The 16857-nt window shown below is 37.0% G+C and overlaps 1 protein-coding gene across 1 annotated transcript; it reads left to right on the forward strand.

Annotated features, from left to right (window-relative positions):
- The first annotated feature begins 340 nt into the window (after window positions 1-340).
- Window positions 341-14647, forward strand: LOC114648227 (pepsin A-like). Its single transcript, XM_028797125.2, has 9 exons — window positions 341-479; window positions 1296-1446; window positions 3952-4069; window positions 5640-5758; window positions 5897-6096; window positions 6243-6359; window positions 11381-11507; window positions 13910-14008; window positions 14319-14647. Exons 1-9 carry the CDS (start codon window positions 427-429, stop codon window positions 14472-14474), a joined length of 1140 nt encoding a protein of 379 aa, XP_028652958.1. The 5' UTR covers window positions 341-426; the 3' UTR covers window positions 14475-14647.
- The last annotated feature ends 2210 nt before the right edge of the window (window positions 14648-16857 follow it).

Below are 16857 nucleotides of genomic sequence, written 5' to 3' on the forward strand. Positions count from 1 at the left end.
TTTTGTGTACAGTTAAGAGGATGAGGAAATCCCTTCACTGTGCTTTCTAAAGGAATAGATTCATTTTGATTTTCACTGTTGTTACCTCAAGGGAGGTCACCAGAACCGTACCAATCTTGCCATGGACGTTCTTACCATGGAGATAGCAGACGTTTACATTGATAAAGCATTTTCCAAAGACACATTTGTACAACATATTCTGATAACAAAGTGTGATAATGAGTAGTCTAATCAAAAACCTTGTCATGACATTGAGGACTATGCCACATAAAACAAGAATTATCAGTATACTTTATGTTCCTCTTGAGTTCATTGGTCTACTAAAGTAAATGTGCATTTTTTTTTTAATTAAAACATAGTATATAAGAGCTCCCAGAATTTGCTTTATTAGAAAGTGTTGGTGTTCTTTTGGCTGAAACAACCAAAATGAAGCTGCTGGTATTCCTCGCCTTGATTGGGCTCTCTGAGTGCCTCGTCAAGTAAGTCAAAATACTTTCAATTTTTTGATGGCAATGTTATAAAATATTGTAAGTTGAATTATATCCAAAGTAGAGTTTCTAGTGAGTCGTACCATTACCCCACTGTGCTTGGCCTCCAGATTTTTGTGCATTCTCCTTCTCATGTTTGCTCAGGAATCCTTTTTGCCTGTTTCTTTGCTAATTTAAATTTTCTGCAGTTTTAATATTACTGTCGTGGTAGGTGTTCCCTTTCTCTTCTTGTCACTTTAACTGCGTGGTTTTTTTTTTTTTAAACCAGATCAATTCAACATGTCAAACTTTGCTGGAAGTAGGAAATGTTGAGTGAGCACTTTGTAGCTTATGAATGTAAAATGAGGGAGCTGAGTGAGAGTTTCAAACTAGACTGACTTTTATTGATTGCCAAGAGATTGTTTGCTCATTCTGAATGCATGTAATACAAGCAAGTGTACAATGACAGTAGCTTCCCATGATCAGGCAGCTTTTCAAGAGCTAAAATACAATGATGATGAACTGTTACAAATGAATTAACAATGTGCTTTGAGATAGTTTTAATTTTGTGAAACAAATTAAATTCAGCTTTAGTGTGGGCATTGAGTGTTTCCTAGAGTGAGACAACATTACTCCAACTCATCAAAGAAAATCCAAAGGCTGGGAAATACAAGCAGTGTGAATGGCTTACATTTTTTGTTTGGACAATTTTTGCTTTTTTATTCTAGATGGGCTTGAATTTGATCATTTGAGGGCTGGTAAGAATTAGATATCAACTGAAATCTGTAACACGATGTTCACTTACTAAACATTTGAATCTCTTTCTAGACTCCATTTGCAGAAAGGCAAGACAGTGAGAGAAATCCTTAAGGAAAAGGGTCTTCTGGATGATTTCCTGAGGGAACATCCCTATAACCCACTGTCCAAATTTCAGGGCTATGGCGTGGTTTCAAATGAGCCTATGACCAACTATTTGGATGTAAGTACGGTTTGTTAAGATATGTGGATTTGAATGAGTAAATAAATGAATTTCTGTCATCCTAGAATAATACTATAAGTAATCATGCTCAATAATGCCAATCTGAAGGAAATACAGAAGCTATTAGACTTGCACCAAGAATAAGAGAAAAAATATTATGTGTAATAGGCCTTGTAGTGAAGTCAACATAAATGTTACTTACACATTTTAAAAAAAGACAGATAAAAGCACAAAAAGGTTAAATATTACTTTCTTAATATGACTCAGGAAGCAAGTTGCAAGCTTTGCTTTTAGTGAAAACGAGAGAATTAAAGGCATGGCATACCACAGTGTTGAAAATGCTTCAGTGAGAGGAGATTGCAGACTTTAGCCACTATAGTCATCATAAAGTATAGTACCCACTACCTACATTAAATAAACACAGTCTCCTAAAAGAAAAGAACCTGCTCTGCCCTTTTATATATATTACAAGACTAGTCCAACCTGTGACTGGTATGGAACCCCACGTACTTGTAGCAGAGCACCACCTCTATAAATCCCAGACATAGAGGCTCTTTGGTGCACCAGTTCCTTGGTTTTGCTGATGTTAAGATGCTGACAATTCTTTCTGCACAAACAAAAAAAGTTCTCCACCTAACTCCTCTACTCTGTTTCATCCCTTTTATCAATAGACACCATATGTGCAGAGTCATCTGAGAATTTTTGCAAGTGACATGACCTGATGCTATATGTATAGTCTGAGGTGTACAGAGTGAATAGGAAACGAGACAGGACCATTCCTTGTGATACCCCATTTTACAACACACTACAGTTAATTATACTGATTAATAATATACAAAATACAGTATTGCTGAATGAAATCAGTTAACAAATTTTAATTATTCATTTAATTAAATTTACTTACCATTTATTTGTGTACATAAATATTATATAAGTTAATGCACTTCATTTATTATAAACATACAGTACAACTGATGTATTGTATTGAAAACTCTTCCAATTGAGTGATTTGTGTGGTATCACTAACGTGTAATGTACCTGGAAGTACTGACTTCCCAATTTCATTAAAATGAATACATAACAAATTAAAGACATATAATATTACATCATATCCAAATCATGGCATATTTCAACTTTCCTACCTTTCAACATGCTGAGTTAATTGAGGAAAACACATAAAATGCTAAAAACCTGGCTTATATGTTAAAGCAAATTAAATTTTAAATTTTATTTTTATTCATTTTAATTAAAATAAGATACAGTACCTTCCAGTTGTGTTATGGTGGGTGGGTCGGATTCTTTCGATGCAGTCAAGATAAGACAGTATGGTAACTTTGCAGTACCACAGTAGTTTATTCTTTAAGCAGGAAGAATGTGTTATTACATTGTATGCACTGAATACTGAAATACTCTATAAGGATGTACACATTGTTGAAGAATGTTCATTTTAACACTAGTAGGTCTCCAAACTAATGTAGGATCAAAGCATAGCAATTCTTAAGGTCTTACCTAACAACTTCAATCAGGTTGCTAAAGTGAAATAGTTCACAAATTATGACTGATATGTATATGAACTGCTGTGAGTCCATCCAGCCATCCATTATCCAACCCGCTGAATCCGAACACAGGGTCACGGGGGTCTGCTGGAGCCAATCCCAGCCAACACAGGGCACAAGGCAGGAACCAATCCCGGGCAGGGTGCCAGTCAGTTAAAGAAAATTGATCTACTATAAGCTGCTGTGCAAGGTCGATAACTGGAAACAGTATTATTCTAATTATTCCTGAACCTTAATAGTTTTAGAACTTCTCCAGAACATGTAGTATATTAAGAACTGACAATTATGAATCACTAATATCATCTGCATAAATTCCCCAAAAATCTGATTCTTAATGCCATAGGATGGCTAGAGGCTCAAAGGCAATGGTAAATAGAACTGAGGACAAAGAACACCCCTCTCTTGTGGCAAGTTCTAAAGCAAAGAACAAGTAATTCATGTTATGTACAAAAACGGGAGTTTTTGCACTAGAATAAAATAATTTAATGCATGCAGCTCTACTACATCTGTTGCATAATGAGCCGAATAACTAACCCTGTTCAACTCTATCAAAGGTTTTTCCCGATAGAAAGATTGCAAGATTTAAGGAAGCTCTACTTCTTCTGCTGAAGTATATACTATATTACTGTACATTAAAATATGTTGGAAATTCAAAAACAATTATCTGCTTTTATGAAATATGTTTGATGTTGTAAAATAAAGAAGTATTTACTCCCTGTATTCTGTTTTCAACAACTTAGGCCAGAACCTTTTTCTAAGATCTCTGTTAAAGCCAATGATCCTAACAAATGAACCCTGTTTGCTTATTAGGTACAGTTCAATCACAAATTTAATTTTGTATAATGATGAACCGCATGTTATGAAGAGCCTCCTTCCTGTTGATCTAGCAGAATGTATTCAATTTTACATCCAATTTCATCTCATTTTATGTCTTGTCTTGATATTGCAGATGTCTTATTTTGGAACCATCTCCATTGGAACGCCACCACAGACTTTCACAGTTATCTTTGATACTGGATCTGCTAACCTGTGGGTTCCCTCTGTTTACTGCAACAGCCAGGCCTGCAGTAAGTAATAGCAGTAGAACCACTGTGACAACAAACCATTTAAAATTAGTTTCCAGTAAGCTTAAACTTATACATTACCCATATGCTCTTTTTTATTAACCTTGCATATCCCTTTAGAGTCCAGCTGCAGCTCCCCACTTCTCTGCTCCAGTAACAAGCCAAGCAAATTGCACACCCTTGATAATGTTTAGCTGTCATTACTTTACATGTCAGTTCCATTCAGCAACATGCCCAGTCTTTTGTGTTCTTGTCATCATACTATATCCAATGCATACTTACCACATTATTCTCATAAAACATGCTTGCACTATGGTTAAGGTTAGGGTTGTCGCAGGGTTATCATACTCAAGAGTAATGGCGACTATCATGTAGGCCTGTCTTACAATAGGTGTGTTGTGCAGTAGTATATGCGATGCTGTCATATAGCATTACAGGTCACAGCCAGATCCTTTTTGGAGTTTGTTCTGTGTAAACCAAGTGAGCGAAAGATGACTGTTCAGTGGAGCTCCAGAATCAATGACATGTCTCAAAAATCCTTATTGTTACTGTTACTCAGTTAATATTTATGTTGTTATCAACTCCTGTTTATCTTTAGAAATGCTCTTCTGCTTCTCACTTTAATTAACATTTAATAAGCTAAGTTGTTAAAATGCATTTGTATATGCATGTAAGTTAAACATACCTACATTAAAAGCAATCATGCTTCGAAACCACAGTATCTCATTGTTCATAAATTGTTTAAAACTCTAATTACAGGTGGGATCTAGTAATTCCAAAAAAACAGATCAGAAGACCTGACTATTTTAGCTGCATTCCCAAGTCTGCTTTTTAGAAGATAAAAATTCCTGTGATGCCACACACTGTATTAAGTGTGCCCATATAAAACAAAAAACAGACAAAACAATATGGCAAAACTAATAAATAAAAAAACAGCACAGAACTGTCATAAACATGACTCAAGTGACACAATATAAATAGCACGTGCATGTCAATATACAGAATAACTGAGCACTCTTGCTGGTTTTCTCACTTAGTGCTGTGTCTGTACAGCTTGTGTCATAGTACAACTGGCATTGACTGGTGCACAGTGATAGACAGATTTGCAGATTTTTCCTTTATTATCCAGTAAACTTGATGTCACATGGAGAATTATTACACTGCATTCTCAACATTAGAATTCAGTTCAGCTCAATGATATTTTTTTCAGCATGGGATGGCTGATTAAAGAATCAACATTGTATACGTTATAGTTTTAAAAAAAACTACAACCTCAATAGTAAATCAAATTTTTTATTATATACTGTGAGGATGAAAATGGCAGGACTCAAATATATCAAGATCTTGTTACTGCATCATACCCAAAACTGTCGGGATAGACCCCAGTGTGCTATTGCCTTAATTTATATAAGTAGGTTAGAAAAATAGAGAGAAGGTTGAATACATGGCTGTCACCTATAGATTCAGTCCTTTCAATGAATTTTATTTGAATAGTGTATTGATAGTTTTCGCTGGTGTCTTCTAGACCAGTATAGCACACTTTGAGTGATCATTTTTCCTTTGTGTATTGCAGGTAATCACAACAGATTCAACCCAAGTCAATCCTCAACTTATCAGGCTACCAGCACATCTGTCTCTATCCAGTATGGCACTGGAAGCATGACTGGCTTTTTGGCCTATGACACTGTAGATGTGAGTAAGCGTTATTTTGATTAAATTACCTAATTTGATGTACTCTCTGAAAAAACAATAAAATCAAAAAAGCAGAAGATCTTCACTTTATAATAGATTTTTTTGATTCATCCTATATTCTTTATTGCACTTTTTCAGGTTGCAGGCATTAATGTGGCTAACCAAATCTTCGGCTTGAGCACCTCTGAGCCTGGCTCCTTCCTCTATTATGCTCAGTTTGATGGCATTTTGGGACTGGCTTACCCCTCAATCTCCTCTTCAAGTGCCACACCTGTCTTTGACAACATGATGAGCCAGAATCTGGTGAACCAGGACCTGTTCTCATTCTACCTCTCTCCGTAAGGAATTCACCTTTCACATAGCCATGCATTTTTTAGTTTTAAATTTTAAATTCTTTTAGCATTACAATGCTCCATTATAAGAACTGCTTCTGCATTTAATTATGTCCTCACTCCAAATCGGTATGGCTCTTTTCTTATTCTAGTGACGATCAGTCTGGCAGCGTAGTGACCTTTGGTGGTGTCGATCCAAATTACTACAGTGGCAGCATCAACTGGGTGCCCCTCACATCTGAGTCCTACTGGCAAATCCAGGTTGACTAGTAAGTAACACAATTGCCCGTGACAGAACCTATGACATATCCAGTTATGAATGGCCTTGGGTTAAACTGAGCCTCTTTAGGAATCCATTTAATTTCAACAGTACTTAATTCATGTTTTGATGTTGTTTTTTCCAAAAATATTTTTGTAATATTATTTGTAAACTACTTTTACTAGTATGACAAAAATGACAGGTGCAAGGTAACTTATAGTAAAAGAAAGGTGGAGTTCTGTCATAGCACAGAGATTTTTAATTTAAGGTCAGCAGATGAAGTGATGTCAAAAAATACAAGTAGGGGTCATTACCAAAAAGGAAAACTGATTTTTCACCAAGGCAGAAAGTCTAACCAACAACTAAAATCAAAAAGCAAAAAATGTTCAAAAGCTGTTAGAAAAAACCATAACAAGAATTGCACAGAAAAGGTTAAAAGGATCCAAAAACATGTCTAAACAGCACATAAATGTGAGCATGTATAGTGTTGTCTTGTATAGTGTCATGCATCATGCTTTCTCTGGGAATTCTGGGAAGTTACCTCAGCAGTGACTAATGTGAAAATCCCAAAATGGCACGATCTGTCAATTTTTAAGATGGAATTGCAGAGAGATGGTAAAAATTTGTAGCTTCCTCAAGAAATGTTACAGACCAAAATAAATGTCAAAATCAAATTACCTGACTTCAGAGACCCCTGAATAGCCACCAAGATGCCCAACAAACTCCCCAGAAAAGCCACAAAGAAATTAATGAAATGCACCAATCAGTTACCAGTTTTGATAGTGTTGCAAGGCACACTGTTTTGGGTGGTGATGTCTGGAGTACATCTATGAACATCAGTTAGTCTCTAGAGGGCCAGCCTAACTGCATTATATTCTTTGACAACATTCTATCACTTTTTTGCTCTTTTTCGAGTGTTAGAGGTTTGAGAGGAAAAGAGATCAATGACCCCAGCCCACATCGACATCCTGCATGTGTTTAAGGGTTTGCAATCACAAAATAATAGTAAAATAATTATTTTCTTTATACAGTACACCAATCTTGTAAACAAATTGGTTAAACTGTAATGAGCAAGGCCGTTCTACATCATACTGCAGCCAAAAACAAAATGCTGAAAGGGAAAGGGAAATCATAGAAAAAAATGTTTAAAAACAAAAGTCTTTACTGACTCGGAGAGAGACAATCTGTTGCTTTGAATGATAAGGACTGAGAGGTGAACATAGTAAGAAACAATACCGACTGACCTGTCGTCAAACACAAACTGCTAATCAAATTCAGAAACCTATAACATAAAATATTTTTTAACAAGAAAACAACGATTGAGAATTAATTTTGCTTGCTAAACCAGGATCATCTACCATTCTTGGATAGCAACAGAATGTCAGGGAGGACCTTTTATCCCGTTGTTTTATGGGCAAAAAACGTGTAGCGCATTCCAGGAAGTTCTGGGAATGATTGCCTAGAAAAGACCTAACAACTTTGCTCTAAAATGGTGCCCCGAAAACAAAACAAAACAAAGATAGTGTGGCAAAATCAAATCCAACTCTTAATTAAACCAAGAACTAATGTTAAATTCATAATTCTAGGGTCCCATAACCTTATAAACACAAATTTTGCAATTATTCATTCAGGAAAACTTGCAAAAACCTAACAAAAGCACTGATCATAACAGAGTCAAATAATCAAGAATTATAATCCAAATACATGAAATAAGGAACTAAAAAAATAATATCCACTAAGGCAAAGAAATCCACAATCTTAAACAGCTCCAAAAATGAAAAACATTAAAAGGCCATTTGACTTATGAATAATGGAATGGGGGTGGCACGGTGGCGCAGTGGGTAGCGCTGCTGCCTCGCTGTTGGGAGACCTGGGGACCTGGGTTCGCTTCCCGGGTCCTCCCTGCGTGGAGTTTGCATGTTCTCCCCGTGTCTGCATGGGTTTCCTCCCACAGTCCAAAGACATGCTGGTTAGGTGGATTGGCGATTCTACATTGGCCCTAGTGTGTGGGTGTGTTTGTGTGTGTCCTGCGGTGGATTGGCACCCTGCCTGGGATTGTTTCCTGCCTTGTGCCCTGTGTTGGCTGGGATTGGCTCCAGCAGACCCCCGTGACCCTGTGTTCGGATTCAGCGGGTTGGAAAATGGATGGATGGATGGCTAACGGAATGGGGAGTTTGCCCCTCCAACCATCAAAAACAATTAAACAATATAATTAATAGAACACACAAAGAATATACTGAAGCTAACAGAAGAAATTAACTAAAGAAAATAAGCAATAATTAACCAATTAATGCAGTTTAACCCTAAACAGAAGAGGTCAGGAAATGCGTCAAAAAAAGGACAATATCCCAGGATGAGACCCACAGCAGAACTTAACATCTGCAACTAAACTTGTATTTCTCTCATGACAGCAGCTGATAATTTTGATATTATAATTATTAACTTTTTATTTATTATATCAGGGGCAACTCTACATTCCAAATTGACCAGGGCCAGAAAGGTCAGATAAGCATGAAATAAATAAAAATTGCATTTTATTCCATAGGGACATTGTGCCTTCCTATGCCTTCACAGACACTCTAGCCATAATAAGCTCAGTTGAGCCTTTGGGTCACTTCTCCCAGTTCTAGGCTCTTAAGTGACTGAATGAGACACATCACGTATTCTTAGACCAGATTAGGTAAACTTTAGTAATTCCATGGGGATATTCAGGTGCATATAGCAGCAGAAACAAGAAAATCAAGGATACAGACTCACAGGACAAATAATATAACCAATCAATCAATCAAACAATATTGTTTAGATACTCAAAATGATCTTAAAGAGTATGCCAGGAGGAAATACTGAATTGCTTGATAGCAGTGGCCCCCAAGACCCCCCGAGGCACTTCTTAGTACACCATGGTGGAATGAACCTGTGGCTAAAAGTGCAGGTGCATGAGGCAGCGGCTGCTGGAGGGGATGAAGGGGATTTTTCATGATGAAATTCAATTTTGCCATCACCATCTTTTCCACAACAGCTGCTAGTGTGTCCAGGGTTCATCCTGTAATGGAGCAGGCCTTTGTTCAGATATTGTGCTTCTTTTGAGCTCAAGTTGCTTCCCTAGGAGAATGCAGACTAGAACACCACACTGGCTACTATGGACTGGTAGAACATTTCCAGCAGGATACTGCACACATCAAAAGACTTGAGTTGCAATAGCAAGTTCAGTCTGCTCCGGCCCTTCTTGTACAGTGTCACTGTGTTGTCAGACAAGTCCAGTTTGTTGTTCATATGAACCCCAAGTTAATTGCAGCTCTGTACCACTTCTACTGTACATCCTCCACGTTGTTGTCCCTGAACCATAAGACAAAGACTCGTTTCCATGATTACTGCAGCCTATAATGGAGGGGTCATCTGAAAATTGCTATAGGTGGCAATCGCTGGTATTGTGCTGGAAGTCTGTTATGTAGAGGGTGAATAGAAGGGAGACAGGACAGTTCCTTGAGGTGCCTCAGCATTACACACCACCATTTCTGACACAGAGTACCTCTGTCCTGGATAACGCATCAACGGAAGTTATAAGATGCCATAAAACATTTTGAGGCTGCTGTTGTCAGTCCAACCCATAATCCCGATTAACTAAGTCTACCTAATTGTTTGCTATTTGCTTAATTTTAAAATATTTTTAAACTGGATTAACTAATTTCTTGAAAATATCGCTTGTAATATTCGCTTATAGTTAAATATGCCTAAAATTACATTTAATATACGAGGAACGTTCAAAAAGTTTCCTCACTTTTATATTTTCATTGGAAACAGTGAAGGCAGAGGAGTAGTAATTGAGTATGAAAAAGTTGGTACGATGCTGGGAAAATTGCATCACAAATGAAGGTGACCATGTAGAAAAGTGATATGATTTGTTTTTGAAATTCTTAATGCATAGAGTTAAAAAAGGTACAGAAACTTTTTGAACGTCCCTCATATAATCCAAAGTTATGCTTACTGTCATTTATAATGAAACATTAATTAAAGAGTTCTTTAATAGTCTTTGGCAGCATCTTGTTCTGTCGTATTCCTGCCTCCTGTTCCACAGTTAAAATTCTAGACACAAACCTCAGTTTCTTTTCCTTCATCATTTATTTTCTGTACTGGTGACATTTATTGGCTAGTGGTTCTAACTATGGTGTCATGAAGATTCTTTTAGCAGTAGACTCTATTGAGACTCCGTCTGGGTGGCTGATTTTACTACTGCCCCTGTGACATTTTATTTCCTTGACTAGATACTGGAAATGTCTTTCTCCAGTAAGGTCCCCAAATGGTTTTCACTGTTTCCTCCTTTCTTTGTGCTGTGCTATCCAAGGTATCACTTCATTTGAATTATTCTTAACCATGCATTTTTATTTACTACAGATTATAGCAGTTAGGTCATTATTACCAAATCAGTATTATCATCCATCCATCCATTATCCGACCCGCTATATCCTAACTACAGGGTCACAGGGGTCTGCTGGAGCCAATCCCAGCCAACACAGGGCGCAAGGCAAGAACAAACCCCGGGCAGGGTGCCAGCCCACCGCAAGGCGCGCACACACGCACACACACACACACTAGGGACAATTTAGAATCGCCAATGCACCTATCCTGCATTTCTTTGGACTGTGGGAGGAAACCGAAGTTCAGTATTATCAGTTTAGGCATATTGTGTTGGTCTATTATTATCTTCTTATCTGAAGATCAGGCAGTATTTTTATGAGTAAATAATTGAAGAATTGGGGCGATCCCCACAATTTCACAAACATTTTCTTACAACTGTACAGAAAAGAACAGAAAAGCATTTTTCTCAACTGTAACACAATGACTCCTTACACATTTAAAAAGGTAGCTGGCCCCAATAACTCTGCAACACATAAAAAGCAAAGTGAAAATGCTATTATTTGTGATGCTTTTTAAGTTGGGTTTATTCTTTTCAAAAACCAAAGTTAACATTTCTGCCATGTACTAAGAAGTAAGCATTCACATTGAAATTGTGTATCTTGTTTTGTGTTTTAGCATTCAGGTGAATGGACAAACCGTTGCCTGCTCTCAGGGATGCCAGGCCATTGTTGACACTGGAACGTCACTCCTGTCTGGACCCCCAACCCCAATCTCTAACATTCAAAATGCCATTGGTATCTCGGTGAGTTGAGTTTTAGGTTTGTCAAATTAGAGATGCAGTGATAAAGAATGACCCAAATAACAGAAAAAAGACTCTATTGACATTTTTTTCCTAAATATGATGCCCATAGCATAATTCTGAATATTCAATAACAATATGTTTATGATCGATTCATATTTAATCTTACTCTGACTTTAACTGCAGATGAAGCATAACTTTATTTTGTCATTCATTAATTCACCATACTTGGTTTTTTCAACACAGAATTCTCAGGACTGAGACAAGGCAACATGACCAACATCACTTTTTATTTATATACAGTAACACATTTTCATACATTAAAGTATATCAAGGAGCTTTACAATAATAACAGATACCTAACAATAGATTACAACAAAAAAGTGACATGCTAAAGAACAATTATTTATAACCGATGAGAAAATAAAAGTACATGATAATAAACAAATGCTATGGTCTGATTGACAGGGAGAAAATAAGAAAAACAAAAACTCCAGCTAATAAGGATGCTAGAGACAATAGACCTCAAAGGGTTCTAAGGCCAAAAAAACACCCCGACCTATTTGAATATTCAAAAAAAAGAAGCACATAAATGTGTTATTGATTACAGTAACTCATGATAGCCTTATATAGCTTTCTGCACAACCCTGGGAAGAAGAGATGTCTATCACAGGGCATATATTAGATTTACTTACCTGAAAAATTCAACATCATCAGTTGTTGTGAACACCGGGCGATGTGCCTACAGTTTTCGACTATCAAATAATATTGTTTTATGAGAGGGATGTTGGAAAGACATATAGTCAGAAAATGGTTTAGAGTTGAAGGTAGGAGGGCAATATGGCCTGTCACAACCATAAAGTGAAACCAAAATCTAAAAAAGCCTATACTGACATTGAGATTTCTCCGATCAAGAACTTTCTTTATTTTTTTTCATAACCTTGATGAATAGATTGTATAACAATGCATGGATGCAACTATCTTTAGTAGCTGCAGCCCTCTGACATCACACACAACAACAGCGACAGTCAAATACTAGTAACTGGCATGACAACACTGCAAATAATAAAATCTAAGCAAGTGAAAAGTGTTTATATCAGGACATTAAATCTTGCTGTCCTTATTGTAAGAGTTATCGTCTTGTTATAAACTTTGTATTTACGATTATTTAGCTTACTTTAAGAAATCTTGTCAGGTAAATTTTATGATACTTTTTTATCATGACGCAAATCGGTGAGGCCTCCCTCTTCACCCGGTGAGTTGGACTTTGCAGGCACATGGTGCCTTCGTTACTTTCAAACTCAGAATTTGAAGCAGGAAAAAAGAAAAACAACGAACTAGTGAGGGGAACAGACTTTTATTTCAACAAAAAAACTAAAGATGGAAAACTTACTCCATTTGACTTTCTGGTGGCCAGAACTCTTTTATACATTTTGCCATGTCTGTACACATATCTCCATTGGAGTGAATGTTTTGCCACATGAATTCTGCGAGCTAAGACTCCAAATGGTGGTGAGCAGTCCCTCTGTGTCTCTTGTTTCTCCACTTTGCCGAACCCTACAGTCTTTCGATGGTTTGTGTGTGGGAGCTGGTTCATAGGGTGGTTTTGGGGACACTGCCTTTCTATAGGAAACATACCTGTGTCCTGAAGAAAGGTCACGGATGTCTCCTCGCTGGTTGGTAGTTCCCAAATTTTCATTGTTCCGGGGTACACTGCACTATTCAAGAGATAATGTGAAAAGATTAATGGGAAGGAATTAACTGTCAACATGGAGTGCTGCGCATGCATGACTCACAGTGGAAGACAGTGGGGGCGGTGGCCCCACTGATTTGCGTCACAATAATAGAAAATTATCAATTTTGCTTACCCCATAGGCAGATATTTGTGCTAAATAAACACATAACAACTCCCATTTAAAGTTTATTTTTGTCTAGTTTTCCCATATGCACTTTTTGAAGTGAACAAGCTATGATATGGCCACAGCTGTGAGATACCACAAGCAAAATGGTGAATATCGTTAAATCAAACAAAATGACATCATGGTAAATAATAATAATTAATAAAACCAAAGCAAAATAATATGAAAAACACAACATTAACAAAATACATTTATGATCATTTTCAGTTAACGTGAATGTCTGTAGGATGTGAGGGAAATGGGAGAAACACAATTTTCTTCAAAGACTGAAGTTACAAGAGTATTTACAGCAAGCAGTACAAACATTGTATTGGACCAGTTAATATATGTAATGTTTAAGTTGTCTTGGATCAGAGAAAACTGGACAACTCTCACAGAAGTATTATATCAGTCCTGTTCAAACTGTTCACTTACTGTGAAAGGGATTGCTTCTTCAGTCATATGTTCTCCACTTTACATCCTGAAAAGCTCTCCTTTCATTTGCAGTACAACGTCAACTGCCAGAATATTCCCAACCTGCCTGAGGTTATCATTGGTATCAATGGAGTCCAGTATCCTCTGCCTGCTTCTGCATACATTATCCAGGTATGATAGCTTGTGTTTCAGTTCACATTTTATTATATAGTAATGAATCCCAAGAAATCATAAATCTATTGATCCCCATTAATAAATTATTTAGTAAATGGAATCAAAATGTCCACATGGAATCACATGGAATAATGTAAAAACAAATGCATGGAATAAGTTTATTATTATTTTAAGCTGATTTTTACAGTGGTTAACTGAAAGTGTGGTTACGTCCTCCTAAGTCAAGTGCTAAAAGTACTATTAAATACAATGGAGATATTTTCCCACATTTTCTTAATAATTTATACATTCCTCTTTTAAATTTCAGAGTGATGGTGGCCAAGAGTGCACCAGCGGTTTCCAGTCCATGGATATTCCCACATCCTCTGGAGATCTTTGGATCCTGGGTGACGTCTTCATCAGAGTCTATTACTCTATTTTTGACAGAGCAAATAACATGGTTGGCCTGGCTCAAGCAGTTTAAATTAATCAGCACTTACCTATAACACACCTTGGAGCTTCTTGAAAATGGACCCACCTCTGTTAATGCAAAATATCTTCATTACTTTATGTGATAAATCTTGAATATGTTCTGGTTAATGAGTAAATGTTTTATTCTGTAGAATAGTTTAAAATAAATATAAGTATGAAACAAAATCGTGGTGTGTATTTTATTTTTTATCTATTACCCTTAAGTCTTTGGTTGACATAGTATAAAACAAAAAGACATACAATATGCATTATCCGAGGCTCACACTATTAGTATTGTTATTGATGCAAAAATGACAAGAACCTGCTAAAACCTTGCCTTTGCATAAAAAAATGGCAATTTTTTGTTTTTTTTACTATCTATGCAATTTTAAAAAAAAAAATAAATCATGACAATCATGCAGCAACATACAATGATTCTGTTTTAGCAAGTATGACAAATATCTGAAGCTAAATTTTATAGTGATCCTCACTTTAAGCTATTTGTCCTTTGTTGGCTATTTTTTATTACTTTATGGACAGCATTGTCCTATTGTTTTCAGTGATCCAAAATGGCATAGATCTTTTCATGTCACTGTGTGTGTGGCCATAGGGGTTAGGCCATGAAATAACAAAGAATACAGCAAGTTCAAAGAGGCAGAAGTCCATATGAACATGAGAACATGTAATCAGCATGCATTATGTACCTCAAATGGAAGTGAATGCAGCAAAACTGCACAAAATAATGAGAAATGGCATTTTTAGCTTGCAATTGTACGCTTCTACTTGCATGTCTTCAGGTCCCAAATGTAGATGTCCCATTTAAGCAGGACAGTAGTGCAATTCTGTCACCTGTTCAAATGTTCTCTTTACACAGTGGAAACTATGACAGTGCGCAAGAAATTAAAACTCATTCCATTTAAAAAACAATCTCAATGTATTATTATAATTGTATTATTTTGAATAACTTCCTGTGGGTTTTCATTACTATCATTACTATGCTGGGGGACAAGTTGTCATTCTTTATAAAGGATCCGGCTATGGACCACTGAGTTACATTATGCTGTATATCCTTACAGCTTCATGAAGACAATATTATAAATACTGAATCAAAAGAGTGAAAATTTCAGAAACTCCATGAGAAAAGAAGGACTATGAGATTTTAATTTTTGGATGAATTATTATTTGAAATAAGCTACAATGAATACCTAACATTTAAAAGCAACTTTTTCTCATAGCTGCTTAATGAATCTCACAAGCTACTCACTTGACATTCACCCTAATCTTAAAAAACATTTACTGCTGTGTTCTTTTTATTAGGGTTAGGGTTAGGGAACAAAAATTATTGAATCAAAGTAGACAAGCTCCAGAATAAAGTTTTATTAGTACTGTGCGATGGCTTTACCACTTTGAGATATCCAAGAGTGGCCTATAAATTCATTGCAAAAAAGGTACCACCATTTTGCTCCATAGTGAGTCCAAGACACTTTTAGAAAGCTGTGCATCCATTCATCTATCCATTTTCCAAACTTGCTTATCCTGAGCAGGGTCGAACTGAAGCTGGAGCTTACCTCAGCAAGCATCAGGTGCAAGACAGCTATGTATCTTAAAGTGTAAATTATGTGTTTTTTTTATATCTAAAGGTCTCTTAAACCTTTTATATATATATATATATCCATCCATCCAGCTTCCAACCCGCTGAATCCGAACACAGGGTCACAGGGGTCTGCTGGAGCCAATCCCAGCCAACACAGGGCACAAGGCAGGAACCAATCCTGGGCAGGGTGCCAACCCACCGCAGTATATATATATATATATATATATATATATATATATATATATTGTGGTATATGGCCGTATGGTATACGTTTATCCCGGCCAATACTCCCATGCCGCCAGATGGAGCCCTCCCGGCAACATGGAGGTGCCCCAAATTCCAGCAGGGCATCATGGACCTTGGAGTTTTTCTTCAGAGCCCTGCTGGATACTGTGGGGGCCGCCAGGGGATGCTGCAGGGAGGCCCAGGAACTTGTCCTTTCCATATAGCCCGGAAGGACTTCACAATCACAGGAATGGAAGAGATGATATACTTCCGGGCTGAAGAAAAGAAGAGTTTTGATCTGATCCGGAAGTGCTAAAAATCACATGGACTGGGGGGATCAGAAGCACTTCCGGGTCATGGACTATAAAAGGACTGTGGGAGATCCCAGCAGTGAGCCGAGTTGGGAGGAAGGGTGACTGAGCTGCTGGGAGTGGAGGATTGATTGTTGTATTGATTTATTGGATTGTTTATTGGAGAATTGTGGAGTAGAAGGTGCCTTGTGCACTTTAAATATTAGAATAAATAATATTTGGATTTTTTATCTGGTGTCTGGCGTCTGGTCTGAGTGTCCAAGGGG

The sequence above is a fragment of the Erpetoichthys calabaricus genome, chromosome 3 (assembly GCF_900747795.2).
Source record: "Erpetoichthys calabaricus chromosome 3, fErpCal1.3, whole genome shotgun sequence".
Lineage (NCBI taxonomy): Eukaryota > Metazoa > Chordata > Cladistia > Polypteriformes > Polypteridae > Erpetoichthys > Erpetoichthys calabaricus.

Coding starts and splice junctions, on each gene's coding strand:
- LOC114648227 (XM_028797125.2), top strand. CDS start 427: ATGAAGCTGCTGGTATTCCTCGCCTTGATTGGGCTCTCTGAGTGCCTC. Junction 6,097..6,242: donor TTCTCATTCTACCTCTCTCC/GTAAGGAATTCA, acceptor TTCTTATTCTAG/TGACGATCAGTCTGGCAGCG. Junction 11,508..13,909: donor AAAATGCCATTGGTATCTCG/GTGAGTTGAGTT, acceptor TTTCATTTGCAG/TACAACGTCAACTGCCAGAA.